Below are 27,601 nucleotides of genomic sequence, written 5' to 3' on the forward strand. Positions count from 1 at the left end.
TGTTCGTAGCAGTTAGTAACTAAGCAATTATTTAGTTACAATCATAAGGATTATTAAAAACAGACATTGATCTGTTTTGATTATAAAACATTAGTTAAACTAGAAAAATAGCTGGAATGGAGCATTCAAAACTCTGTCCAAACGCTTAAATTATCACTGACCCAATCCAATAATTAGATTTATTTAGTAGCATGATTACTATGAAGATAACATTAACAAATTTTGATGTACTTATCAATTTGTCATCATCGTCTTTTTATTTTATTTCTCCATTTCTATGCATTATCTTCCAACTATAAAAATAACCACTCTACTTTCTAAAATCCACCACACTCAGAGAAGAAGAAAAAAAACAAAACCAAAGCTTTCTAATTTCTCTATAGAGAGATCGAATCGAGTCAAAGATAATGGAAGGCAAAGAAGAAGACGTTAGAGTTGGAGCTAACAAGTTCCCGGAGAGACAACCAATCGGAACATCAGCTCAGAGCGACAAGGACTACAATGAACCACCACCGGCTCCGTTTTTCGAGCCTGGTGAGCTTTCTTCATGGTCCTTTTGGAGAGCTGGGATCGCTGAGTTCATCGCTACTTTCCTCTTCCTCTACATCACTGTTTTGACTGTTATGGGAGTTAAAAGGTCACCCAATATGTGTGCTTCCGTTGGAATCCAAGGAATCGCTTGGGCTTTCGGTGGTATGATCTTTGCCTTAGTCTACTGCACCGCTGGTATCTCCGGTAAGTCACTCTACTTCTCTCCTTCTCCAAAAGGATACGCCTTTTTTACTGTAATTAGGTTTCTGAGTGTTTGGGTGGAGAAAGCTATAATCTTTGAGAAAATTGAGATTAGTTTTAGCTTCTTTGCGAGAATTTGTTCCATTTGGATCTGATTCAAGAAATCTTTGAGATATCTCAGAAAGCTACAAATTGTGGAACAAATTCACGCAAAATCTTGAATCTTGAACAAATTCCACAAATTTGTAGCCTACAATCTTTGTGGAATTTGTAGTGTTCTAATCTGAATTGTATCCTTGGCTTAATCTTGGAATGTATTTGTTCATGTAACTCTCAGGTGGACACATCAACCCGGCGGTTACTTTTGGTCTGTTCTTAGCCCGGAAGCTGTCGCTTACCAGAGCTCTGTACTACATAGTGATGCAGTGCTTGGGAGCCATCTGTGGTGCTGGCGTGGTCAAAGGGTTCCAGCCTAAGCAATACCAGGCTCTAGGAGGAGGAGCCAACACTGTGGCTCATGGTTACACCAAAGGAAGTGGTCTTGGAGCTGAGATTATTGGCACTTTTGTCCTTGTATACACAGTGTTCTCAGCAACTGACGCCAAGAGAAACGCTCGTGACTCTCATGTCCCTGTAAGTTACCACTCCATGTAACATAGCTGCTTATAGCCTCTTGAAACAATTGAAATGAGTGAACTTTTAAACTGCCTTAGTGTGACTCTCATGTCCCCGTTAGTAACTAGTCCATGTAACTTAGTTGCTAGAAACAATTGAAACGAGTGAACTTGAAGCAGCCATTAGTGTGAAGGAAAGACTGATTCCCATGGTTTCACATTGAATTTGTTGCTTACCGACTAAAGATTTGTAACAATTTTGCAGATTCTTGCACCACTCCCAATCGGGTTTGCGGTTTTCTTGGTTCACTTGGCAACCATCCCAATCACTGGCACAGGCATCAACCCAGCTAGAAGTCTTGGAGCTGCAATCATCTACAACAAAGACCATTCATGGGACGACCACGTGAGTTTCCCAAAAACTATATACCAATTGCCGATAATTTATCTCTGACAGTTTCGTTTTTCCCTTTTGCAGTGGGTGTTTTGGGTTGGACCCTTCATTGGAGCTGCACTTGCTGCTCTTTACCATGTGGTTGTCATCAGAGCCATCCCTTTCAAATCCAGAAGCTAAGTTAAAACAAGACATCATCAAGTCTCCTGGTTTCTTGTCCTTAGTTGCTTCTATTGTTGATCTACATGTATGTGTGAAATGTGTTTATCTATGTGCCCACTTAATGCAATCTTTGTAAACAAGGAAAGAAATTCCCAAAAGGGATTTATTTGCAAATTGTTAATCTGTTTATTACAAAATTACAATCAAAGATGTTTAACATGGACTTTTTTTGTTAAACGAGCCCATTAAGATGCGTTAGGTCTATCACCGGTTAACCAGTTAGGTTTGAAGATTCACCCTGTTCAGAAATTGGGTTAACCGGTTAGGTTGGAATTTTCGTCCGGTTCAGTAATTGTTATGGTATTTTAAACGTGTCAGTGTCACCAACCTCGCCTAAATCCTAATCGAATTGAGACACAGCCACCAAAATCACCATGAAAATGGTCCCATTTGTCACATACTTTTCAACAAAGCACGAAGATTCCTTGACCGATATAGCTAATTTATCTGAATAAGAAAAAAAGTTAAAAAATTTGCTAGAAAGAGGTGTAAGAAGTTGACTGTAAATTTGATCATTCCACGAGTATCAATAGAACTCTGACAAGAACCCTTCACTTACTCCAATTCAAAATTACTTTTCTCATATAGTTCCAACAATCAACTTGGAATATTATACACTTAATGGATGATGATGCAATGTATTTGTCTCGTTTTCTCATCCATTTATATGATTGCTTTCTTCTCCACCTCACCTATCACTCCTCCTCTAAACTTTGATTCACTCTCTTGACTCTTCAAACTTCGTTTACTCCGTTTTAGTCAACAACAATGGCCTCTGTTTCAAGGAGGTTACTGAGGAAAGAGACGATCCCCTGCTTCAGCCACACCGTGAGGAAACTCTTCTCCACCGTTGGATCTCCTTCTTTTGCTCAGAGACTCAGAGATCTCCCCAAAGACTTCCCCTCCACTAACGCCAAACGTGATGCATCTCTGGTAACGAAAGAAAAAAGAAAAAACCGTTTTTTTTTAGTATCTTCAAAACTGCGATCTGGGTTTTACCAAATTTCTCGTCTTTCTTCTGATGTCGATTAACAAATTCGTCTGTATTTACGTTGTAGCTTATTGGAAAAACACCTCTTGTGTTTCTCAACAAAGTCACTGAAGGTTGTGAAGCGTATATTGCAGCCAAGCAAGAACATTTCCAGCCTACATGTAGCATCAAAGACAGGTTCTTTGTGAAATCCTAATCTTCAAATCATTCATAAGCATTAGTAGAAAGTATTGATTTTGTTCGATTTGGTTTGTCTTTAGACCAGCTATAGCCATGATTGCAGATGCAGAGAAGAAAAAACTAATCATCCCTGGAAAAGTAATTAGCTTTTTTTTTCTTTTCTCAAATTAATGGTGAATCAAGAGTTTCTTACCCATTGAATTGATGCTTTATTTTTCAGACTACCTTGATAGAACCCACTTCTGGAAACATGGGAATTAGTTTGGCTTTCATGGCTGCTCTGAAAGGGTACAGGATTATTATGACAATGCCTTCATACACTAGCTTGGAGAGGAGAGTGACGATGAGATCCTTTGGTGCAGAGCTTGTCCTCACTGATCCAGCTAAAGGAATGGGTGGAACTGTTAAGAAAGCTTATGACCTCCTTGAAAATACTCCTGATGCTTTTATGTGTCAACAGTTTGCTAATCCAGCAAACACTCAGGTATGCTTATGAGTTAGAGAGATCTCTTTTTGATTGTGCATTCTCATTTGATCTAGAGATGATGCTTGGAATGCAGATTCATTTTGATACAACTGGTCCTGAGATTTGGGAAGATACACTTGGGAATGTTGATATATTCGTGATGGGAATTGGCAGTGGAGGCACAGTCTCTGGTGTTGGCCAATACCTTAAATCTAAAAACCCCAATGTTAAGGTGATTGATTTAAGTTCTGATGATATCTTGTGAATATCGAAAAAGAGATTGCTTTTGATCATGAATGTCTTGCAAAAATGGTAGATATATGGAGTGGAGCCTGCTGAAAGCAACATACTCAACGGTGGCAAACCAGGTGAACATTTTGCATCTTTAACACTTTATTAGTATATCCTCATTGCGGTTGCTGATCTTAGAGTTTTGAACTTTGAGTTAGGTCCGCATGCTATCACAGGCAATGGGGTTGGATTCAAACCAGAAATCTTGGATATGGATGTTATGGAGAGTGTTCTTGAGGTAAAGTATACGGCTAAAGCTTCCATCTTTTCAATGTTCTCAACTTTTAAAGCTTATGTTTTGAGAATACGTTAACAGGTTAGTAGTGAGGATGCTATAAAGATGGCTAGAGAATTGGCATTGAAAGAAGGTCTTATGGTAAGTGTTTTGATGATTTGCAGAGAGAAATGGTTAGTTTGTTTTCTGGTTCTAGTTTTCTGGTTCTAAGTACGGAAACCAACTTGTAGGTCGGGATATCGTCGGGTGCTAACACCGTGGCAGCAATTAGATTGGCGAAAATGCCAGAGAATAAAGGCAAACTCATTGTGGTAAGAGAGGAAAAAAGTATTTTTGGTGTTTTCTTTTTGATCTGTGTGGTTTGATTTGGTAAGGGAGGAAATCGTTTTGTGTCTTTATAACAGACGATTCATGCGAGCTTCGGAGAGAGATATTTGTCGTCTGTTCTGTTTGATGAGCTGAGGAAAGAAGCAGAAGAGATGAAGCCGGTTTCAGTTGATTGATGAAGAAAGACTTGACTCTTTACCAAAAAAATCTCGGGAGCAAAAGATTATAAAAACAAGATGTAAGAGTAATATGTTTGTATTTATATTGTTGTATTGTTAATGTGATATTGGAAAAATAATTACTGTATGTCGATCTTCGATATTGAAAATCCAATTAATAAAATCATTTCCTGGTTCAAGATACACTTTTTTCCAAAGAAAAGTTTTGATTGATGATATATCAAACATATAAGCCTTTTTAAGTACTTCAATTTAGAAGTGAAAACAATCAAGATTTTGAAGCAAAAAAAAAAGGTACTATATAGATTGGAAAATCATTACTCTTTTTTTGATGAAATAAAACGTTTTATTATAAGCATTGACTACTAATAATATCACACAACGACTGAGAGTATTTGACCAATATCACACACACAAGAAAATCAACATTTTTGACTTCATAAAGAAAATAATCTTCAACTTTATAAGGAAAATATAATCTTCATGATACGCCCTCGTGGCAACAAATCCAACGGCCACAAAACAATCATCTGTGCTTTTGTTATGTAGAAGTCCCACGTGTCATACCTGTAACTGCTCTGATCATATTCAAAACAAGAACTTTCGGAAGTAGGCTTCGGGAAAATCTCCGGCGAACAAAACCCTAGCGTCAAGCGGCGAAGATGGGCGTAGTTGATTTGATCACTAGGGTTGATTCCATCTGTAAGAAGTACGAAAAGTATGATATCGATAAACAGAGAGAAGCTAATGTCTCCGGCGACGACGCTTTCTCCCGCCTTTACTCCGCCGTCGAATCTGCGCTCGAAACTGTTCTTCAGGTTTGATCATATTAACCCCATTTCGCTTTTTTCTCTGTATGTTTGGTTTTTTTTATAACTGTACAATTGTGAGGAACGTTATAGAAAACAGAGGATTTATCGTCTGAGACGAACAAAGCGAAAGCTGTGGCGATGAACGCAGAGATTCGAAGAACGAAAGCTCGATTGCTTGAAGGAATTCCAAAACTTCAGAGACTTGCTCTCAAAAAGGTCTTTCTCTTTTTTTTTTTGTTCAATGACCTAATTTTTTATCAAAATCTATGTTGGTGAGAGGTTGGTTTTATTGCATGTGATGGTAAGAAAGGACTTGTTTTTAGGTCAAAGGGCTTTCAAAGGAAGAGCTTGATGTTAGGAATGATTTGGTTTTGTCATTGAGAGATAAGATTGAGGCCATACCAGAAACCTCTGCTCCTTTTGTAGGTGGTTGGGAAGCTTCAACATCGTATTCGAATATCAGATTCGATACTAATGTCTCAGGTATTATATACTGGTTTCTCTGTAGTTTGTGACCTCTGCTTTATAAGATTAGTATGTTGATTAATGAAGACTTGCTCATTTGTATCAGATCACAGAATTGGTAGTGGATATTTCGAGCCAACCGGAGAGTCTGATCAGTTTAAACAAAAGTATGAGATTAAAAGAATAAAACAGGCAAGTGTGTGTGTGTGTGTGTGTGTGTGTGTGTGTGTGTGTGTGTTGCTTTTTTGGTTTATCATTAGGTCTATAATGATCGATTTCTAAAAACAAGAGTCTAACTACTGTGTAAGCAGGATCAAGGATTGGATTACATAGCTGAAGGACTGGATACACTCAAGAATATGGCTCAGGACATCAATGAGGTCCACCTCTATACCGATATCTTTTTTGTGCGATTGATGTTACCTTTATTAATCATGTCGTAGTGCTCTTCTTACTGGTACATTACATTACAGGAACTTGATAGACAAGAACCACTCATGGATGAAATAGATACAAAGGTTATTTAACTTACACACTTGTCCTTGATATGATTTTTTCGTTAACAAGATTGTGTTTACCATTTCTTCATTTGGTATTATATCATTCAGATTGACAAGGCAGCTACTGACCTGAAAAGCACCAATGTGAGGCTTAAGGATACTGTAACAAAGGTGATATAACACACACATTCCTCTGAGATCGAGATCGAAACCATTCTCATTATAATATCGTTAACCTCATTGCTCTCTATTTGATAATAGTTGAGATCCAGCCGCAACTTCTGCATAGACATCATCCTCTTATGCATACTCCTGGGAATCGCTGCCTTCATATACAAGTAACCTTCTTTTGTGCTCACTTTTGATCTTTGAGAATTGAAATCTTGCTTCATCGTCCTTATCTTTATTTGGTGATTTTTGCAGCTCGGTGAAGTGAAAGCTGGTGATGCCTGAGACGCTATTTACATTACACATGCATGTTTATGGTAGAGACAATATGGAAGTTTTACTTTTCATCTGTCTATATACACCCATGTTTAAAAAAAAACGAGTATTCAACTTAAAAATAGCAAGTCAACTAAACTCTAATGCAAATCTATAGCTATCTCACATTGATATCCAAAAGAAAATATCCGTACTCATCTAAAAAAATTGCTCTAAAAGACATTGGAAATTCAAGTTCATGAGCTCCTACTTCAAAAGAAAAAGGAATGCTTGACGCATATTACAAACTTGCAAGTCACATCCAGCCAAGTTCGGATTTTTTTGGGGATGCGATTCAGATAATCAGATGCCAAACAATTTTCCATTTCATGATGTGACTTTGAGGTGGAGCCAACCACTACACACCTCCCCATTCTAATTGTGCAACTGCAAGCAATGTTCTCGGAGGTTCTTGTGCTGCTAACTGGAGTATATATAACAATTTACAAATACATTATAAAGCATGTATTTCTATATTATATTTTAATGTTTTGTATACGTGTGTGTGTGGACTACGAGTCTACGAAAATCTAAACCAACTCAAATTGCTTTGTTGTTTACTGATAGATAGATAGTCTATATAGACTATTATAAAAGTAGATTCTCTAGGACATAAAATCTAGAGCAGGACATGATATAGATGATGGTGATTTGTATTGGTCATCTTTTCAATCATTACCCAAATAGTAAATACCACTTGCCCCCCATTTTTAACCTACCCACTTCAATTATCTTTCTCTACATTGAAAGCATGTCTTCTCTGTTCTCTCTATACCATATTACAATCTCACCTTCAGTAAAAAAAAATGCATTACAATCTCACCTTCAGTAAAAAAAATGCTACATAATTGAACATACAATGATAGAATTTTGGAGGAAACCTTAGAAGTAAAAGAGTGATTACGAGATCTCCTAACATACAACATCTGATAAAGAGGTATTCCAGAACATTAAGACGAGAATTTCAGTTTTTCATTTTTGATTTATTTCTTGAGATTTTTATGTTTATACTCCCTCCGTTTCGTTTTAGTTGTCGTTTAAGGTTTTTTCACACAAATTAAGAAAAGCATTAAATTTTCTGTTTTACCCTTTATTAATATATTATAAAAAATTTCATTGGCCAAAACATTAAAACATTAGGGATAAAACTAGAATTTTTACCAAACATTTGCATTGAAAATCTAAAACGACAACTATTATAAAACAAAATTTAAATCTTAAAACGACAACTAAACTGAAACGGAGGGAGTACTAAATAAATCAGAAATGTTCGGTTTTCAAGATTTTTGGATTTCTGGTATATTTCTATTCAAGTAAAATAAATTCATTGAATTATTACGTTTGAATTGACTGATGGATCTGCAGACCAAGCATGTTACCAGATTCTGCCTTTACGCATTACCATGATCCATTGAATTTAGATCCTTTTGGTTAAAACTAAAGATAAAAAGGTGACTCTGTATTTTAAAATATTTATTACCATAATTACCAACAAAAATTTACAGATGTGGTCACTGGTCACTGGTCAGAGACAAGTTCTGACACGATCTTAACTACTCTCGGTTTAAAATACATTAATAACTCTCAGAACTAACTAAAACAGCATAAGTTACTGTAAATGGCAATTTATGGTCATAACTTTCAATCTGCAAATAAACCACTTGATTGGATTAAAAATGTAAGACTTGAATTTTATACTGTTCAGTTTAATATGGTATTGATTTTGTTTTTTTTTTTTGGATATTTTTAGCATTCAATTCAATAGTATTATTTTTCTTTTTTAACTTTCAAAGTAACTAAACTGCTTTTTATTTTCCTGTTTTCGGTACATGTTTATTGCTCATCTCTCATTCATATGTACAAAATATACACACATAAAAGCGTGGCAAATCTAATTGTCAGTAAGGGGGTGGAAAAAGTAAAATCAAAAGTACAGGGGTGAAAAGTCAAAACAAAAAAAAGAACACAAGGGACACAAAAAAGATAGAAAGCGTGGTTCTTCTATAATAATTCGGTCACGGGACAGTGAAAATCATGAACACCAGAAGCAGCCCATAGCCGTTGATTAAACTCTTCTTGCATCTCATCTGGAACAAACGGTGTTCTACAAAGTGGACACGTCTTCTGATCATGATCCATCCAACGGTCAAGACAGCTCCGGTGAAATATATGTCTGCAATTTCTCAGCCACCGGATCTCTTGCTCTCCTTCGAATTCGTATAAACAAACGGCGCAGTTTTCCGGTAGATCTTCGCCGGAATTCGTTAACTCTTCGAATTTGATAACCGGTAAGATCTCTCTGATTAGGAGTGCGGAGAAGGGTGAGCGGGTTTCGGGTATTCGGGTCGGGTACGATGTGTAGTCGGGCCAGGTTTGATCCATTTCGAGAAAATCTGAGAGACCCAAGAAGCGGAAGATAGAGAAGACGATGGTTCTGATGAAACCAAGAATCGAAAGTGTTTGTACGAAAAGCTTCGGTAAGAAAACCTCTGTGTAACCTACGGGAAAGCCCATGGAGAAAGTTAGGGTTTTTAGAGAGGGAAAGAAGAGAGAGAGTGAGTGAGCTCTGGGTTTTCTTTTTTTTTTGAAAAAGTTGATTTTTTTAATGTAATGAGAAGTTTGATTTATAGAAAGCAAAGGAGGAGGAAGAAGATGAAGGGAAGGTACAAGATCCATCTACACGACGTCGTGTCGTGTAAGATTGATTTTGATAGAGTTAACTGACTGTGACGTTTGTTATGTGAACGTTCCAATGAGGTAAAAAAGAGTAGAATTGGGAAAAGATTGCCTGTGAGATATGGTTCTGTCACCAACATTGTTGGATCTTTTTTTTTTAATTGGCTACGTGCGTCTCTACAGTATTAACTTGATTTTTTTTTTGGGAATAAAAGCATCTGCAAGTTGCACGACGATCAGCACACGTGGTACGTGCGGTTGATTTGAGATTTTGATGTGGATTGGAGGATTTAATTCCTCCTAGTTTTTTTTTTTGATTACTATTATAAATGGAATTGCATTTTTTTGTTTTAGTTTTTGGGATTCGTTGAATGTTATTTAACACGTGAAATTTACACTAGGCAGTAGATAAATAGGCTACGTTCTCGGTATTAGGACATTTTTTCAATAAGAACAAACAAAAAATAGAGCACTAATTATCATGATCTTTAAGAACAATATTGGGTAATTTGATCAAGATCGTTAACTAATCTTGTGGTAACGTAAAATCAAACGGCTGAGCTTCATTACGTGAATCACACGTCAAAGAGGTCTGATGCGTTGTCTCTATTAGCATTTATACTGGTTATAGGAAAACAACAAAATGTATTTACACGTTAAAAATTATTTTGTAATTACATATGCTGAGCTAAGTAGCTAACTATTACGTTCTTTTCTTTGTTTAACAAGTTTAGATATTTCTTTTGTGATTCTATGTTGGTATCAGTTGAGGTGTATGTATCAAAAATGAAAGAGATCAATTACTTTATTTATAAACTAGTTCATTGCTTTTGTCTTTGTTATATATATAAAATTAAACCATGCTTTATTTTGCACTTCGGTTTAGAATAGTTTTTTATTTTGACAACACTATAAAATTTTGGATTACTTCTAGTTTTGAAAAGTGATAACAAAATGTTTTGATATATCGGTATTAAATTTAACAGAATTATATATTCGATGATATATAAAAGAAAAAGGCATTAGGTTGAGTAAAACATTACAAAATAAAAAGTTTTTAAAAAATGAAGAAAGCAAAGGGAAACGAGAGAAGGGTGTATGTGGGTCAAGGAGGCTTTAAAGAGATGATTAATAAAGAAGAGGAATCAACCTTATCTATACCCCTCAATTTCGAAAATGATAGATTATATATGTACATAATTAATAATTATATAAAAGAAGAAAAAGTCTATTGTTTAACTCAGTGGTGGACCGGAGAGAGATATAGGAGACAAGTCGTCGGTGGCAATGATCCTTCCACCAACCGGCAATGGTTCATGGCTCAACTATGATCGGAGAAATGTCGTTTTTGCAATGAACATATATGTTATGTTATCTATAATCGTATTTTTAAATCAAGTGGTCGTATAATCTAATACTTATAGTCATGTGAACAAATTTCATAAGATGTGAAAACTTACTTACGATGATATTTTCAAACTTAGTATATTAAGTATTAACATATTTGGTTGGGGATGTGCCTTTAGTCAAGTGGTTAAGTCCACTTGACTCCGCCTTCTCCACCGGAGTTCGACTCCACTAAGTCGCGTTACCCCGCGTAATAGGGATTGGCTATGAATCGGGCCTTGTCGATCCAAAGATGTCAAAAAAAAAAAAGTATTAACATATTTGGTTCTTTACACCAAAAAAAAAACATACTCTTTGGTTGACTCACACAAAATAACCAGGGATAAATAATAAAATTGATGTATTTGGTATATTTATGAAGTTATGGGCCTTATTTAGAATCACACGCTGAATTCTGAAACCTTATAAATAGAAAACACATATAATAAATTTTCTTTTGACAAAAAAAGAAAAGAAAATATATATACTGTAGCCTACAGCCTACTACAACTTTCACAAAAATATCAACGTTTGAGATCATTTTTGTTGTTATAATCAAAATCATTTAAAGTTATTTTGACAAGACGTATTGGTACCATAATAACACATTAATACACCTATACATTTATAAATTATTTTATAAGTTTTACACGATGGTATTGCATAGGGGTATAATGATACATGTATTGTAGTAGAATTTTGTAATCAATGTCACGGAATTCAAACCAAACTTCAATGAGAAAATTCATGACGCTCAACTAGTCAATGTTTATATATGTTATACGACAAAAAAACATGCAATTTGTCAATTACCATCGATCCAAAAAAAAAAAAAAAACTCTAAAACGATAAGAGGAACGAAATAAGTATGGAGAATGGTGTGTTGATTTGGAAATGTTATAATGAGGCCGAGACAGCCACATGGCCCTATTGCTTCTATGCCTATCATCTCATCTCCTACCTCTCCCACACTTCTCTTTGTCATGTCACTGTTTAATTTTTGATTACTCGCACCATCTCTTTCTCTGGTCCCATGATGCATCGATACGAATATACTTGATTGACTGTTTCTTGTTTGTTTCATAACCTAATCTAATATATACCCTACTTTAAACCCTATTTGATCCAATATTGATCTTAGATTTAAGATGATGTTTCGGTGGAATAAGAGGTTCAATCATTACTTCATTTGTAATTGAATAAAATTTTAGATGATATTGAAAAAGTCACGACAACACAATTTTTTTTTATTACACTATTTTTGTTTTTCTAATAAAAAGATTGGAGTTCATGTATTCGATCGGTCTCTGTTAGGGTCTTAATTAGGGACCTTTTGTTGTTGATATTACGATAAAGATATATAATTAGCTTATTCTCCATCCTTATGTTTTCTATTCCTACTCTCTTTAGGAATCTTACTACCATTATTTATACGTCACATAAAACATTGCTATTTAGTGTTTGCTAATCATAAGATTTTATAGATGTGATTCACAATTTTTGTTTCCTATAAAGCAGGGGTGGTTTTGAGATAGAAAGAAATAAACGTATACAATCATTCGCTATAATAACAACTATGCTTGTAGATATTTAATCATTTTGCTTGTGAGTGTACAGTATTAGATCTCGTCGTCTTGTCTTTCTCCTACACGTCACATGGTACCACTTCATGTTTCCTTTTGCTTGGTACCACTCCATGTTTTTATTAGAAATTGGATATAGGAAAATTGCAATTAAATTTGTAGAAGGTACATAAAAATGATGAGGTACCGCAAATGTTAAAGACTTAAAGCCATAGCTATTTATTTTCTTGACGGCCCATAAATTTCAGCTAAAAATAGATAACGCAAAACAGTATGGGCTTTCGTATTCTTTATCGGCCCAATCACTTGAAATACAAGCTAACATTTCCTTCTTTTAAAAACTCAATTAACAAATGCTCAAATAGAGAAAATCTCAGATGTGGTGGGACGAAGTTGCCACGTGTCAATAAGTTGACCAATGAGGAAACTCATTGCGTTATCCGTATAGATAATCAGATAAGCAGAATCTGATTTTGTCACCAGAGGGCTTTTATAGATTACACATCATTCCTTCGTTCTTCTTCTAACACACTCTGAGTCTTGAAGGTCAACAACGTCGAGAAAAATGGCATCATCTCTTTGTGCTTCTTCTGCCATCGCTGCCATTTCTTCTCCAAGGTAAGCTCATCTTTTTCTCTCTTCTTATCAGTTACCATCATTTGCTATATAGGAATGAGCTTAAGATCCTTGAACTTAGTTTAGTTTACATAGCGCAAAGATAGTGATCCATTGATCGGAATTTATAATCTAGTTGTTTATATATACTAATATTACATCAGAATGAGTGTTTATGTGTTGTAAGAAAAATAATGATCCATTTAGATTAAACGTTGTGCTACTATTTTTTTTGTGATCCAAACCCCGATCTGCCCTAATAATATGAATTTTTTCATGGTTGTTGTTATTGAAGTTGTGACTAAATTTTTAGGTTTATGATATATGTGCAGTTTCTTGGGTGGTAAGAAACTGAGGCTGAAGAAGAAGTTGACTGTTCCAGCTGTGTCCAGGCCAGATGCGTCGGTGCGCGCCGTCGCAGCTGATCCAGATAGACCGATCTGGTTCCCGGGAAGCACTCCTCCAGAGTGGCTCGACGGTAGCCTCCCCGGTGACTTCGGATTTGATCCCCTTGGTCTTTGTGAGTATTTTTTGTTCTTTCTTATATGTTTTGACCAAATTTATAACCAAAATCAGACTATTTTCATATTTTTCTGACAAATTGAATACATATGTCAGCATCGGACCCCGACAGTCTAAAATGGAACGTACAAGCAGAGCTAGTCCACTGCCGGTGGGCGATGCTAGGAGCCGCCGGGATATTCATCCCGGAGTTCCTAACGAAGATTGGAATCCTCAACACTCCATCGTGGTACACGGCGGGAGAGCAAGAGTATTTCACGGACAAAACCACACTCTTCGTCGTTGAGCTCATCTTGATCGGATGGGCCGAAGGACGTAGATGGGCCGATATCATCAAGCCCGGTAGCGTCAACACTGACCCAGTCTTCCCAAACAACAAACTGACGGGCACAGACGTTGGTTACCCGGGTGGGTTATGGTTCGATCCGTTGGGTTGGGGATCCGGTAGCCCGGCTAAGCTCAAGGAGTTGAGGACCAAGGAGATCAAGAACGGAAGGTTGGCTATGTTGGCAGTGATGGGTGCTTGGTTCCAACACATCTACACTGGCACTGGTCCTATTGATAACCTTTTTGCACATCTTGCTGATCCTGGTCACGCCACAATCTTCGCTGTAAGTGTGATCCGAATCAAAACTTATCTTTATTAATGTTCATAAAACATTGACTCGTTTATTTGACTAGCTTTTGTATTTTTTTTCTTTACAGGCTTTCACACCCAAGTGAGACAAGAAAAAAGGGTTATGGGGAGGAGGAGAATGCGTTTGTGTGATCATGTTTGTACAAATATCGTTTTGAACTTAAAAATATTTATGTATTTATATAAATTGTGGTCGAATGCAAATTAGGATTCACCTTAACACTCTCTTTTCCTAACTCAATGATCATAAGATTGCTTTTTACATTGATTGTCATTTAGGGGAGCCTAAAGCAGCCTATCTCCTCGATTCGTTGTTGGTTAATTTGATTTCATGAGAATAAAAAACATCCCTAACAACGGCCACTCCCTAGAAAAAGCTATTATTAATATGATTTGAAAGAAATTAAGAGTGTAGGAGAATACAACTGCACAAGGATGATGCTTCTGTCCTCAAAAGGTTGCGTGTGTTACCTTTTGACAGCCCAACTGCATCATACTAGCTATTTCCTCTGCAAATCTGGATCTGATGCCATCAAGATCTCTCGTGAAGTTGATCCAAAAGGTGCCAGATTCTTCCTTCCTTGTACGTTTGATACAACTGCTATTCTAAATTCACTATGTGCTTTCTTTTGTGACATATAATCCACTAGGACATAGTAAATGTGGTTTTATTTCTACGGAGCATTGTATCTATGATTGAGTTGCACGGTAACTGCCTAGTGGTTCTCTATGATGATGATAATCTTATCATCTGTAATAAACAAAGAAGATGATCCTCTGCAAGCAGATATCTTGATAGTAGTTTGAATTGATTGATTCATGTTGTTTATTGTTTGCTTCGTCGCTACTTGCTGCTATCAGGAGACTGGACTTTTGGAGTTTAACAAAAATTGATCTCATGGACCAAGGCACTAATGTTGTTGATGTGAGTTTTTACATTAAGACGATAGTAATACATATCATGGGTTAAGACTATCGTTCGTCTAATTTGCAAACAACTTATCTCTAATTGCATCATGATAAGATACGACGAAGATAAATATGAGAATCTCACTACATTGTGGTGAGTGAATATTTGAACAGTCCCTAAGTCTTCTAAATGTTTGGGGATTTCAGATACTTGAAGGAAGGGGATACAAATTAAGGTATCCTTGGGTTGATGTTGTAAACTGGTCTCAAGCTGACATTAATATAAGTGTTGATATGATTGCTGCTCGTCGAGACTTCCCCAGAGAGTGCTTAAGACAAAAGACCCTTACACTTCCCCACAAATTTCAAGCGTTATTACCTTTAAACTCTATATTCAAGTAATCCACAAAACTAATGGGACTTTGTTTAAATACGTACGAGATTTCCAAATTTCGATTTATTTGAAATTTGTTACAATGTTTACATCACTCTTAATGGGACTTTTATCACACAAAAAAAAAAAAAACTCTTAATGGAATTTAATCACATCCTAATGGTACAAATTATTGTGTGTAGATGAATGATTAGAAAAAAATGAGTTGAAAAAAAAATATATCATTCAACTCATTCGTTTACAAAATAATAGATGAATGAGTTGAATACTTTATCTTTATGTTTGTTCATTTTTCTAGAAAAATTTAGTTGAATGGATTAAATTATATTTCTAACTTATTCATCTCACACGGTAAAAAAATAGATGAATGTTTTTCTAGCTTCTTAATTTGTGTCAACCATTTGAAGTCTAAGACAACCTATTAGTTTGTGACCTTTACAATTTCTAATCTACACAAAATATAGACTATTTACATTTTTTTTTATCTCGTTATCTCTCATTCATTCATTGTACAACATAAACACGTACTCTCTAAATGACTTTGAAAATAAATCTATCCTCATATATTCTCGATTGAAATGTTCAAGTTCTTCAACTGCTTGCTTTTGTACAAACTTTGTACAAGTAATCCAGAAAAACTACATGTCGCACTCTATCAAGGCAGCATCATTTATCTTATTAGCCTGGGAAATCAGGAGCCTACGTAGGCCAAATGATCTCCTCATCTCCAAAACACTGTTTCAAAAAAAAAAAAACAACATCTAAAAGGTGAGAACTTTGCACATAGAACTTTGCACGCTAAAAGGTGAGAACTTTGCAAAAAAAAAACCATGAAGAGAAGAAGAACATAAGCGGAGAGAGCTTGAAGAAGAAAGGAGAGAGCTTGAAGAAAGGAAAGAGCTTGAAGAAAGGAGAGAGCTTAGCCGAAATTTTTTTAGGTGAATCTTTTTTTTTTGGGCTTATATCAAATTTAATAACTAACCAAGGGTTTGAGATAGTCTAACTTGTGCAGAACGGCTCTGATCCCTACCAATGTTGTCTCATGCCTTCATGGCTTTGATAAAACAACATGAAAGTATGAAACTTTGATACAGAGACAAAACAAAAGAAGATTACATACCTTCAGAACTGACTTAGGGGTTGGAGAAGATCTCCCTCGTCGCGAAGTAAGGGACCATTGCAGCTTGTGATAATTTATACATTAAAAAGTGAATTAAATTGCATTTACGTTTTAGAGGGAACCTAAAATGAAACATGTCTGACTATAGGAGAGATATGTATCCTTTATCTATTAACCACCAAACTAAAAGATAACTTATATCTTTACTAATGTTTGTACTAATTTCTTTAAAAAAAAAACCTCAATTGATCAATTCAGGAAAAGTCTTAAGCTTAGAGCTCAAAAAAGGAGAGGGTAGAAAAGTAATTTCACCATAACGTATACGAAACGAAAGAAAAGAGTATGGAAGTCCTCCGCCGCTCTTGTTACATTGGGAGGGGTCTGGGATTTGTATATTTGTCACGTGGACCACTTCCAAATGTTTTTCCAATTTGGGAATGTTTCTCAAGCCTAAAGATGATGTGATATGAGATACAAAAATGGTACAAAAATGTATAATTTGACTGTAAAGTTCCTCCCATCTTGAGCATCACTTGCAGAGGAGAAGACTACATTTTGCCCGGCCACACGAAGACTCCCAAGCTTCGCGAATGGAACCATCTTCTTCTGATTATTTTTATACAAACATTTATTTGATTATTTTTATTTTATTTATCTTTGGGGTTTATGATAAGTGAAAACAAGTGTTTCTGCACTAATCCCTATATATCAACCCACATATGTGGTTTTGCTTTTCATAAATACAAAAAAAAAATTTTATCACTTCTTGTTTAGTTAGTGACAAGATATGTCTCTTGTTTAGTGACAAATATTTATCTCTCCAATTTCTAAGTTTTAGCCAAATGAAATTATATTACCAAAAAATAAAACTAAGAAAAGTGAAAGAGTATGGGGGCATAGTATGTTTGAATGTTTTTTTATTTTATTTTATCATATAGCATGTTTTTAATTAGTGTCTAATGAATTCGTTATTACTTATTAGCTTCAATAATACATGTTTACGGTTCGCCGTCCGGTTTTTAAAAATATCAATTCTAGGGCTTGATTGGTTCTTCCGCTAGCACCCTCCTAGCGGTTGCTAGCGGTCGGTTGCGGTTGTTAGCGGTTGGTACCAATCATAGAAACCGTTCCGTACCGCTTCAAACCGCTCGAAATCGCTGAATTTCAAAAGCTCCTTCCCGCAAGCGTTTGCGGTTGCGGGCGGTAGCAGTTGGATTTAAAAAAAAAAAAAAAAAAAAAAAAAAAAAAAAAAAAAATCAAACGTTTACTTATAATTATTATAAAATATATTAATCTTATATATATCTTTCATCTTTGTATCACGTTCTCATCAGAAACCCTAATCAATATTCTAAAACCTTATTTTCTCAATGTCTTCCACCCAAACTGATGAAAATCAATTTGAATATTTTTTTCTTTCATTATATATTACTTTTCTTTTTGATTGAATATATGTTTCGATTTGTTTTCTCGAATAGAAAATTACTTGCTTTTTGATTGAATTCAACGTTATTTACAGTTTGTCCTATTACTTGATACAATTTTTGGTGTTAACGACCCATCATAAAGTACTATCTTATTATAAATTTTTTTTATTTTTGAATAATTATTTAGTACTTTATTTATGGTTTTAATTATTAAGCATGTTCAATTTTTCTAATATTATCATAATAATATATTGGTGTTTTTATTTCTTTTTTTTTTGTAATATTTTTTATTTTTTTAGTCATTTTTTATTTAACTGCTACTGCACCCGCTGGTTTACCAGTCATAAAACTTCCGCAAACGCATCCATTTTTAAACGCTAAACCAGTCGTTCAAAACGCTTGGTAACGCTTGAAACCGCAACCGCCCGCTTCCGCAAACTCCCGCAACCGCAACCGCAACCGCTGCGTTTAAACCAGTCAGACCCTAAAAGGATGAAAAATAATTAATGGTATTGAATTACCAAATCGATATTTTTAGTTTCAATTACCAAATCGTTTATAAATCGATTGAAACATGATCGACCGGATTATGGCGAAACCACCGTGAGAATATCATCACCGGAGGCCATGTCAAAAGAAAAAAAAGGAGGCCCATTGGCCCATTATGTTTAGTTGTTTACGGCATCATTTACAAATCCGGTTTTCATGTACAACACTTAAAAACCGATTAAATTAAAATCCGATCATTATAAACCGGTCGGTTTTTCAGCATTCCAAATTTTGATGCTCCGTGTATGGATCTGCGAGATCCATCTTCTTCCAATTGTTTTTTCCAACAAAATGTTTCAATGATCTCTGTAATATGAACAGAGTCTGTAATTTCTTCTCATCAGAATCAATCAGATCCATTGTAGAGATAGAGAGATAGAGAGATATAGGCAAGGAGGATTAGAGTTTCATTTGAGGAGAAGAGATATAGCCAAAGATGTATATGGCTTACGGATGGCCGCAGGTGATCCCGCTTCTAGAAGGATCGTGTCCGTCTTCTCAGCGAGTCGTGTACCTTAAGCTCGCCGGCCGGCTATTGCTGGTTGTTTCTCCGTCTCACTTGGAGCTTTGGGGTTCTTCTCAGGTGCTTGCTTTATCATCATAGCTGCATTTCGTCACTGTGATTCGTAATTGGAGTCTAGAGTTCGTTAACTTATAGCTTTTTTGTTTGAATTTCAATTTCCGGAATTAGCAACGAGTGAGGTTGGGAAAGTATATGAGAGATGACAGGTCGGTGCGAGAAGAAGGAGAGAATTTGCAAGCTGTGTGGAGTCCAGACTCCAAATTGATTGCTCTTCTTGTAAGTTCTTACTTTCTTCCTTAGCTGAGAATTTCTTGATTTGGTATACAGAATCTAGTTATTTGAATCTTCACCAGATTGTAGTTAGAATGAGCAAAAAACATGTTTTTAATATTGAGAGCTTGATGATATCAAACATTCAGCTTACGCCTCTCATTTCAGTACTAGTATCTTGTTTGAATCGTTTAATCAAGATACCTGTTTTTGTTATCACACTTGTATGTCTTTTCACCATTTTCTTTTTGTTCTTGGTTTTAATCTGCAGACATCATCATTCTTCCTTCATATATATAAAATTAAGTTTACTGATAAACGAGTAAAACCCGGAGAGAGACAACCCTCGGAGTTGTCTTTTGCGACCATATCTCTTTTGCTAAGTGAGCAGGTCCCTTTTGCTGGGAAGGACTTGTCTGTGTAAGTGCTTTTTCTGTACGTGCCCGTATGAGTCTACACAGTCAATGTTCTGGGATTAGAAATGTGAGGCCAATTCTTTCACTCTGTGCAGGAGCAATTTTGTGAGGGACAGCAAAACTATGCTTTTGGGACTTTCTGATGGATGTTTATATAGTATTTCCTGGAAAGGAGAGGTAATTTAGATCTGCTTCATCTGCATAGTTTCTTCTTGGGGTTTTTGAATTCTTTGTGCAAGATTCCTGATTTCTAAATTTTTGTTTGTCTTTGTAGTTTGGTGGAGCTTTCAGTATTGGCTCCCACCCTTCTGATAGCAACGATGATAGACTCTTGTCCTACTCTCTTGGTAATGGGCTAGTCTCTGGAGTAGCTTCAGCAGCACTTGCATCTGATGATGAATTCTCAACAAAATCGGCTATTGTTCAGCTGGAACTCTGCACTCGCTCGAAGTTATTGTTTGTGTTAAATTCTGATGGGCAGCTAGTAGTATGCTCTGTGAATAAGAAAGGTTTAAAGTACACTGAGAGCATTAAAGCTGAGAAGAAGTTGGGTGGTGATGCTGTTTGTGCATCAGTGGCTTCAGAGCAACAAATTCTTGCTGTGGGTACAAGAAAAGGGATGGTGGAATTATACGATCTGTCACAATCGATCTCTCTCTTACGAACAGTTTCTTTGCATGACTGGGGGTAAGTAACTTGTTACTATTTTGTGTTGAACGTTTATTTTTTAATATTAGTTTTGAAAGGTTTGGGTATTACTCTATATCTGAGTAGTTTTATTCTGGTGTTGTGTAAAGACCATAATCTTATACTATATCTGGAAGTTTATACGCCTTCGGTAGGCAATGCTGAATGGTTTATTCCAGTTTAACTAAGCTGATCTATTCAAGATTTTCAATTTTACTTCTTGTGTTTATTTCACGCCCGTGATATTTTGGGTACATGGTTGATAACGCTGTTTTGAAACTTGCAGTTATTCAGCGGATTACACTGGGCCTGTCAATAACATTGCATGGACGCCTGATAATTCTGCTTTTGCAGTTGGGTGGAAGTCGAGAGGACTTGCAGTTTGGTCTGTTTCTGGATGTCGATTGATGTCAACTGTCCGCCAAATTGGATTGAGTTCTACATCTTCCCCTAAAATTAATCCAAAACAAGACAGTAAATACGAACCACTGATGAATGGTACTTCAGCCATCCAGTGGGATGAATATGGATATAGACTATTTGCTACAGAGGAGGCATCAAGTGATAGAATTCTTGCATTTTCTTTTGGGAAATGTTGCTTAAATAGAGGAGTTTCAGGAAAAACTTATGTTCGTCAGGTAATGTATGGTGATGATAGACTACTGATGGTTCAGGCGGAGGACACTGACGAGCTTAAGCTTTTACATCTAAAACTTCCAGTTGAGTATCAACATATCCGTTATCCCCTTTTGTTCATTCATCGTATCACTTTTGAAATAAATTTCTTATATATGTTTTCTTGGTCCAGGTTTCTTATATTACCCAAAATTGGCCTGTTCAACATGTGGCAGCTAGCGAGGATTGGAAATACTTGGCGGTTGCTGGTTTACATGGCCTGATTTTGTATGACGTTAGGTTTAAGAAGTGGAGGGTATTTGGAGATGTCAGTCAAGAACAACAGATTCATTGCAAGGGTTTGTTATGGTTGGGGAAGATAGTCGTAATCTGTAACTACATCGAAGCTTCTGAGACGTAAGGCCCTATCTATTATTAGTTTCTAATCATGGTTTACTGGCTATATTTATTAATGTTTAGTGCCTTTTGGTAGAATGGTGTTTGCAACTCTTCCAGACTTTTTTACATAACATTATTGTGATAAACGTTTCTGAGCACTTTTTCTTTGAATATTGTTTAGTTTCACGTGTATGTTCGCTAATTATTGCAGATATGAACTGCTTTTCTATCCAAGATATCACCTTGATCTGAGCTCTTTACTTTGTCGTTAAGTGCTGCTTGGCAAACCAATGGTGATGGATTGTGTACCAGGATTATATACTTGTATCTTATCTTCCGTTTGTCATCCATGTTTACCATGTGAAGATATATGGCGAATTGACACCTTCAAGCAAAGCAGATCTACAGGTAGTTAGTTATTCCGGTTCATTTCTTCTCTGCATCATTTCCAGTAAATTATACCTTTTTAACTTCCAAATGTGAGCGCTTGAGTTGCTTTTCATGCACCTTAAAGTGATTAAATGACAAACAGCTTTCCACAGTAAGAGAGTTGTCAATCATGACTGCAAAGAGCCATCCAGCAGCAATGTTCTTTGTTCCTGACCTGCACCCGAGAGAAGGCGAGTTGGATAATGATAATTTGTCTTCTGATTTGTCAGACAGGGAACCCTCAAGGTAATCATCAATAGAGTAGAACATCGTATCAGTTTACGCTGTCATTCTAATTGCCTTTGTGGTCTCCATAGATGTCTTATACTGAGGGGAAATGGGGAGCTTTCACTTCTTGATTTGGTTGATGGACGAGAGAGGGAACTTACAGACTCAGTTGAACTGTTTTGGGTGACATGTGGTCAATCAGAGGAGAAGACAAATCTTGTTGAGGAAGTATCTTGGCTAGATTATGGGCACCGAGGAATGCAGGTAATTCTTCAAAGCTGCTTGTTATGCCCAATTTTCTTCTTCTTCTTCTTCTTCTTCTTTTTTTTACTAGGGTTGCCCTGCCCCAAGTGTCTGACAGTAACTCTCTATTTGATCGCTGTCTTTCGTAATTTCCTTATTTGTTTAACGCTGGGATTCTATATTACAGGTTTGGTATCCTTCTCTAGGGGATGATCCCTTTATGCAAGAGGATTTCCTGCAGGTATGCATGCTAGTAGAGTCCATTTTTTCACCGTCATTGGTAGCTTGTCTTTTTGTTCTGATCTTTATTGTCTGTAACATCATTGTTTGTGCATTTTTATTATGTTCCATTCTTCAGTTGGATCCAGAGTTGGAATTTGATCGTGAGGTGTATCCCTTGGGACTTTTACCAAATGTGGGTGTCGTTGTCGGAGTTTCTCAGAGAATGTCATTTTCGGCTAGCGCAGAGTTTCCTTGTTTTGAGCCTACACCCCAGGCTCAGACTATACTACATTGCCTGCTCCGCCACCTCCTTCAGGTATTGTTGGTCCTGGCTTTTCTTTTCTTAAGTTAGAAGAATCTCTTCTTTCTTCTTTTATTCATTTCTCCCTTGAGAATATTTTTATTCTCTCAGAATCTTTATTCTGTTTTTCTCATATTGTGGACAGAGAGATAAAAATGAAGAGGCGTTACTCTTAGCACAATTATCGGCAGAGAAACCTCACTTTTTCCATTGTCTGGAGTGGCTTCTTTTTACTGTTTTTGATGCAGAGATTTCTAAGTATCCAATGCTATCAATCTTTATAAAGTATCTCTGTTCATTGTATTTTTTTACTTAACCTTCTTGTCTTGCTTCACCTGATTTGATTTTTGTGCTGAACGTATGGCATTTACAAATTTCAGGCCAAATCCAAACAGGAACCAGATTTCAGGACCTGGGCATCTTAAAAAGTTATCCCTTTTGAGAAAAGCCTGTGATTTAATAAAGAATTTCCCGGAGTACTATGATGTGGTTGTGAATGTAGCCAGAAAAACCGATGCCCGTCACTGGGCTGATTTATTTTCTGCTGCTGGGATTTCAACAACGTATGTTTCTCTGTCTGTGTTTGGCCTTTGTTTCTTGTAACGTTTATATAACTAGGTTTGTTTTACTGTACCAGACACTTGAACTATTAACAATTGCTAAGATGGCAAACTTCACCAACCTTGTCTGCTCTTTTTGTTGATTAAACTGTATTCTGTGCTACGAAACTTGATATTCGCTTTTGGGTTCTAGGTTGTTTGAGGACTGCTTCCAGCGAAGATGGTATCGAACCGCAGCTTGCTATATACTTGTAAGACTCAGAAGTCCTTAACCCTCGAGTATGTTTAGTTAAATAATGTTTGTATCAACAAAACGCTGTCTTCTATATGTTACTAGGCAAGTAGGAGTGTCAGACTTCATTTGATTAAAATTTTGTGGGACAAAAAAGCTCATGGAGTTACTATTATAGAACACTGTAGAAATCTATTTGGTTATGTTTCGAATCGTACACTAAGTATAGAAATGGTGCAGGTGATTGCCAAACTAGAAGGTGTTGCTGTCAGTCAGTACTGTGCATTACGGCTATTGCAGGTAATTTCGGCTGTCGCATGTTGAATCTATATCTTTCGAGTCCTTTCTTGTCAATTTTGTTCTTCCTGTTCTTAAGAAAGTTTATTTGTATATTTGCAGGCGACACTTGATGAGTCCCTCTATGATCTTGCTGGAGAGCTAGTATGTATTTGATGTTCTTGTTGTTTGTTTAAAATGGGCAATTCAAAGCTTGAATCCTGAGTAATGATGTTTTTCTATGAAAATTATGCTGTTAGGTGAGGTTCTTACTAAGATCTGGAAGAGACATTGAGCAGGCGCCAACAGAATCAGATTCATTATCACCTAAGCTTCTCGGGTTTCTTATTTTCTGCTCCAGCCACAAGAAATCATCACTCGATAAGAGGTGGAAATTTTTATCAGTTTGAGGGTTTACTATTTTTGATATTCTAGAGTGATACAACTGCCTTCTGATCAATTTTTATTTGTATAACGTGACTCTGAAGCAGCTCTTCTTTCAAAGAGCAAAGTCCTCATGTTGCTTCTGTTAAGAGCATACTTGAAAGTCATGTCAGTTACTTGATGTCTGGTAAAGAACTTTCAAAGCTTGTTGCATTCTTCAAAGGCACCCAGTTTGATATTGTGGTACGTATACAATTTGTACCTTTCACCTTTTCATGCTTGGGCCCAATAAGTATATATTCATTCACTAACAATACCAAAATTCCAGGATTTTCTTCAACGAGAAAGATATGGTTGTGCACAGCTGCAAAATTTTGCTGCAGGACTTGAACTGATTGGGGAAAAGGTAATAATCAACTCCATTGATGTTCAAAACTCGTTTATTCTCATTCTGTAGCTTGAAACAATGTGAAAACTAAAACATAGATCCCATCGCATTGTAAAAGTCTGCATTTTTGACTAAATTTATCTTACGTCGAAGTCTAACTATTGATATCTGTCAGCTGCAAATGAGTGAGCTACAGAACAGGTTAGATGCAGAGTTTCTATTGGCGCAGATGTGTTCTGTCAAATTCGAAGAATGGATAGTTGTTCTTGCCACTCTTTTACAACGGTCTGAGGTGAAAATCTTTTAGATTTCCACCGTTATCACGACTTTAAAGCATCACAGCGACATAACCAGATTGTTTCTTTATTTGTCACACAACGCAGGTTCTTTATGATATTTTCCGGTATGATCTACGGTTGTGGAAAGCATATAGCCTGACTTTAGAGGTAACAACTTATCTCTAATTGCATTATGATAAGACACGATGAAGATAAATTTGAGAATCTCACTAAATTGTGGTGAGTGAATATTGAACGGTCCCTAAGTCTTCTAAATGTTTCGGGATTTTAGATACTTGAAGGAAGGGGATACAGATTAAGGTATCCTTGGGTTGGTGTTGTAAACCGGTCTCAAGCTGACATTAATAAAAGTGTTGATATGATAGCTGCTCGTCGACCTGAACGTGATTACTTCCAGACTTCCCCAGAATACTCTGAACTGACAGAAGGGGTTCAGAGTATTTAGGAAAGATGCTCTCTAAGGTATATAATTGAGCAGCCTGTGTATATATGAAGCTTTAAACATAAAAGATTTGGTATTTGCTCTAAAACCATCTATAACTTTTCAGCGTTTGGAAGTTGTTAGCAAGTCGAGAATCCCGGGACTTCAGTCTCTTATCACAAAGACTATTTCCGAGTTAGAGACAGAGCTAAGCCATCTTGGGAAGCTTGTAGCAGCTGATGCTGGTGTAAGGATCTTTTGTCTTAAGAACCTTTTTCGCCTTTCATTCTTTGGTTCCTTCTCTCATTTCAAATCCCTCCTTCGTTAATACTCATTCTCTTGAATGCAGGGAAAACTTTATAAGATTATGGAAATTTGCCGGGCCTTTGATCAAACTTTTAAAGAACACCTCGATGGCACGTAAGTCACCCGCATGTTTCTGGATTGTGGCTAATGCAATTTTCTGGCTTTACGATTATCAATAACAACCCCACAGACGTTCAGGTGGTGTGAAAAGATAAATTCTGTGTTCGACAATCAATTCCCAGCTGCCATTAAAAGACTGCAATTCGACAAACATCTCTCTATGGACAATGTACGGAAACTGATCACTGAAGCAGAAAGATATCAACTTCATCTTATAGCTCCTGAACAAGGTTATCGCCGCCTAATAGAATCATGCTTAGTCTCCATTAGAGGCCCTGCTGAAGCAGCAGTTGATGCGGTTCATTCCATTTGCAAGGATCTTATCCACAAATCCATGGGCGAAACATCTGTAAGAATATCTCTGCTCAAAGTCATAAACCCAACAACAACAACAACAACACTTATGAGTTGTGAACCATGGTTATGTGCTTTCGTCATGACTACAAGAACTGAAGCAATATCCAACACTGAGAGTAGAAGTATCAGGTGCAACCATGGATTCATTGGATCAAATGAGAGAAGAGAGCAGGAAAGCAACTCTGTAACAAGTGGACATGGAGTCTGGTTATTTATCGGTCGAGTTCTCCCACAAGATTCTGAAAAAGATGGGAATCCGACACATTAGATTTTCAACAGATACAACGATGCCTAACTCCGAAGAATCGGTTTGAATGTGTTGTCTTATGTGAACATGGTCTGTTATGAGTAAGTATGTTAAAATGGTTTGGTGTTGAAAACAGATGAGCAAATTGTTGGATGAGGATCCTGCGGTTCAGCAGCGAAGAACTTCAATTGCAAAGAGGCTGGAATTGTATAGAAGTGCTCAGACGGATATTGAAGCAGTTGCTTGCTCCAAGTAGACATTTTTTTTGTTTCCTTAGGATACGGTTCCTTCATTTTTTTTTATTTTTTTTTTGTCTCTTTTCCTTCCCATTTGTCTTTTTTTTTTAATCTGGTGTTCGAATTGACATTGTTTCTGAATAAGTTTAAAGTTTTGTACGAGGATAGTTGGGGCTGGAATCAAATTATTATTACAAAAGTAAATATAAATATGAGAATCTCACTAAATATTGGTGAGTGAATATTTAACAGCCTAAGTGTTCTAAATGTTTGGAGATTATCTGACAGAATGGGCTTAGAGTATCTTGGAAAGATGCTCTCTAAGGTACATAATTGAGGAGCTTGATATATATGATGCTTTTAACATACAAGATTTGGTAGCTGCTCTAAAACAAGCTATGACTTTTTCAGCTTTTAACATTTCTGTGTTCGACAATCAAATTCCCAGCTGCCATTAAAAGACTACAGTTCGACAAACACCTCTCTATGGACAATATACGAAAACTGATCACTGAAGCAGAAAGATATATATGTAGAAAGTAGCTGTAATTTACTAGGAATGTGTAACTTTATCATTGAGTCATGTTTTTCTATTTGTGAATCCTAATATTATTCCTTCTTTTCAGTCAATGTGAAAATCTGGTCGGTAAAGATCTAAACTACATAATGATATGCCACACTCAATGAAATTGTTAAGATAATAGAAGATAATTGTATCTGAAAGAGGAAGACT

The 27,601-nt window shown here is 36.3% G+C and overlaps 7 protein-coding genes across 8 annotated transcripts; 6 read left to right on the forward strand and 1 right to left on the reverse strand.

Annotated features, from left to right (window-relative positions):
• LOC9314450 (aquaporin PIP1-1) lies at positions 1–2,125 on the forward strand. The gene is made up of 4 exons (XM_021025915.1): positions 1–735; positions 1,070–1,365; positions 1,612–1,752; positions 1,825–2,125. Exons 1-4 carry the CDS (start codon positions 408–410, stop codon positions 1,918–1,920), a joined length of 861 nt encoding a protein of 286 aa, XP_020881574.1. The 5' UTR covers positions 1–407; the 3' UTR covers positions 1,921–2,125.
• A 404-nt stretch (positions 2,126–2,529) lies between these two features.
• Positions 2,530–4,814, forward strand: LOC9312681 (bifunctional L-3-cyanoalanine synthase/cysteine synthase C1, mitochondrial). Of its 2 annotated transcripts, XM_021025800.1 has the most exons (10): positions 2,542–2,895; positions 3,021–3,130; positions 3,214–3,271; positions 3,354–3,617; positions 3,694–3,831; positions 3,916–3,967; positions 4,049–4,128; positions 4,207–4,266; positions 4,356–4,436; positions 4,530–4,814. In XM_021025800.1, exons 1-10 carry the CDS (start codon positions 2,731–2,733, stop codon positions 4,626–4,628), a joined length of 1,107 nt encoding a protein of 368 aa, XP_020881459.1. In that variant the 5' UTR covers positions 2,542–2,730; the 3' UTR covers positions 4,629–4,814. The 2 variants fall into 2 exon arrangements, with proteins under 2 accessions (XP_020881460.1, XP_020881459.1); XM_021025801.1 differs by lacking the exon at positions 3,214–3,271 and having other exon boundaries at positions 2,530–2,895.
• A 219-nt stretch (positions 4,815–5,033) lies between these two features.
• LOC9312682 (syntaxin-73) lies at positions 5,034–7,017 on the forward strand. Its single transcript, XM_021025799.1, has 9 exons — positions 5,034–5,449; positions 5,534–5,659; positions 5,767–5,926; positions 6,015–6,100; positions 6,220–6,288; positions 6,382–6,426; positions 6,517–6,579; positions 6,670–6,746; positions 6,832–7,017. The coding sequence occupies exons 1-9, from the start codon at positions 5,294–5,296 to the stop codon at positions 6,842–6,844; spliced, it is 795 nt and encodes a 264-aa protein (XP_020881458.1). The 5' UTR covers positions 5,034–5,293; the 3' UTR covers positions 6,845–7,017.
• Positions 7,018–8,684: 1,667 nt separating this feature from the next.
• LOC9312683 (E3 ubiquitin-protein ligase RHA1B) lies at positions 8,685–9,486 on the reverse strand. The gene has a single exon (XM_021026464.1). It carries the CDS (start codon positions 9,403–9,405, stop codon positions 8,893–8,895), a length of 513 nt encoding a protein of 170 aa, XP_020882123.1. The 5' UTR covers positions 9,406–9,486; the 3' UTR covers positions 8,685–8,892.
• Positions 9,487–12,894: 3,408 nt separating this feature from the next.
• Positions 12,895–14,572, forward strand: LOC9314451 (photosystem I chlorophyll a/b-binding protein 2, chloroplastic). Its single transcript, XM_002876569.2, has 4 exons — positions 12,895–13,154; positions 13,484–13,671; positions 13,770–14,284; positions 14,379–14,572. The coding sequence occupies exons 1-4, from the start codon at positions 13,102–13,104 to the stop codon at positions 14,394–14,396; spliced, it is 774 nt and encodes a 257-aa protein (XP_002876615.1). The 5' UTR covers positions 12,895–13,101; the 3' UTR covers positions 14,397–14,572.
• Positions 14,573–18,917: 4,345 nt separating this feature from the next.
• LOC110228145 (RAB6A-GEF complex partner protein 1-like) lies at positions 18,918–27,072 on the forward strand. The gene is given in 27 exon segments (XM_021024478.1): positions 18,918–19,292; positions 19,401–19,508; positions 19,774–19,922; positions 20,014–20,095; positions 20,193–20,605; positions 20,892–21,324; positions 21,414–21,637; positions 21,831–21,921; positions 21,923–22,027; positions 22,152–22,294; positions 22,366–22,540; positions 22,707–22,760; positions 22,878–23,057; positions 23,188–23,327; positions 23,423–23,605; positions 23,796–23,853; positions 24,075–24,134; positions 24,234–24,275; positions 24,371–24,498; positions 24,602–24,737; positions 24,823–24,900; positions 25,058–25,174; positions 25,266–25,328; positions 25,453–25,643; positions 25,730–25,849; positions 25,952–26,022; positions 26,099–27,072. Coding segments are annotated over 24 exon segments (3,483 nt in total). The 5' UTR covers positions 18,918–19,145; the 3' UTR covers positions 25,627–25,643; positions 25,730–25,849; positions 25,952–26,022; positions 26,099–27,072.
• On the forward strand, positions 25,632–26,888 carry LOC110228570 (dynamin-related protein 1B-like). The gene is made up of 5 exons (XM_021026258.1): positions 25,632–25,643; positions 25,730–25,849; positions 25,952–26,022; positions 26,107–26,569; positions 26,769–26,888. Exons 1-5 carry the CDS (start codon positions 25,632–25,634, stop codon positions 26,886–26,888), a joined length of 786 nt encoding a protein of 261 aa, XP_020881917.1.
• Positions 27,073–27,601: the final 529 nt, after the last annotated feature.

The sequence above is a fragment of the Arabidopsis lyrata genome (assembly GCF_000004255.2).
Source record: "Arabidopsis lyrata subsp. lyrata unplaced genomic scaffold ARALYscaffold_5, whole genome shotgun sequence".
Lineage (NCBI taxonomy): Eukaryota > Viridiplantae > Streptophyta > Magnoliopsida > Brassicales > Brassicaceae > Arabidopsis > Arabidopsis lyrata.

What these genes read in the sequence shown, in the direction of transcription:
- LOC9314450 (XM_021025915.1), top strand. Translation starts at nt 408, where the DNA reads ATGGAAGGCAAAGAAGAAGACGTTAGAGTTGGAGCTAACAAGTTCCCG. An exon ending in CTGCACCGCTGGTATCTCCG is followed by an intron (nt 736 to 1,069) that starts GTAAGTCACTCT and finishes TGTAACTCTCAG; the next exon opens with GTGGACACATCAACCCGGCG. An exon ending in CTCGTGACTCTCATGTCCCT is followed by an intron (nt 1,366 to 1,611) that starts GTAAGTTACCAC and finishes ACAATTTTGCAG; the next exon opens with ATTCTTGCACCACTCCCAAT.
- LOC9312681 (XM_021025800.1), top strand. Translation starts at nt 2,731, where the DNA reads ATGGCCTCTGTTTCAAGGAGGTTACTGAGGAAAGAGACGATCCCCTGC. An exon ending in ACATGTAGCATCAAAGACAG is followed by an intron (nt 3,131 to 3,213) that starts GTTCTTTGTGAA and finishes GTTTGTCTTTAG; the next exon opens with ACCAGCTATAGCCATGATTG. An exon ending in CTAATCCAGCAAACACTCAG is followed by an intron (nt 3,618 to 3,693) that starts GTATGCTTATGA and finishes CTTGGAATGCAG; the next exon opens with ATTCATTTTGATACAACTGG.
- LOC9312682 (XM_021025799.1), top strand. Translation starts at nt 5,294, where the DNA reads ATGGGCGTAGTTGATTTGATCACTAGGGTTGATTCCATCTGTAAGAAG. An exon ending in AGAGACTTGCTCTCAAAAAG is followed by an intron (nt 5,660 to 5,766) that starts GTCTTTCTCTTT and finishes ACTTGTTTTTAG; the next exon opens with GTCAAAGGGCTTTCAAAGGA. An exon ending in TGGATGAAATAGATACAAAG is followed by an intron (nt 6,427 to 6,516) that starts GTTATTTAACTT and finishes TATATCATTCAG; the next exon opens with ATTGACAAGGCAGCTACTGA.
- LOC9312683 (XM_021026464.1), bottom strand. Translation starts at nt 9,405, where the DNA reads ATGGGCTTTCCCGTAGGTTACACAGAGGTTTTCTTACCGAAGCTTTTC.
- LOC9314451 (XM_002876569.2), top strand. Translation starts at nt 13,102, where the DNA reads ATGGCATCATCTCTTTGTGCTTCTTCTGCCATCGCTGCCATTTCTTCT. An exon ending in GCTGCCATTTCTTCTCCAAG is followed by an intron (nt 13,155 to 13,483) that starts GTAAGCTCATCT and finishes ATATATGTGCAG; the next exon opens with TTTCTTGGGTGGTAAGAAAC. An exon ending in ATTTGATCCCCTTGGTCTTT is followed by an intron (nt 13,672 to 13,769) that starts GTGAGTATTTTT and finishes TACATATGTCAG; the next exon opens with CATCGGACCCCGACAGTCTA.
- LOC110228570 (XM_021026258.1), top strand. An exon ending in TTGTAGCAGCTGATGCTGGT is followed by an intron (nt 25,850 to 25,951) that starts GTAAGGATCTTT and finishes TCTTGAATGCAG; the next exon opens with GGAAAACTTTATAAGATTAT. An exon ending in AAAGAACACCTCGATGGCAC is followed by an intron (nt 26,023 to 26,106) that starts GTAAGTCACCCG and finishes ACAGACGTTCAG; the next exon opens with GTGGTGTGAAAAGATAAATT.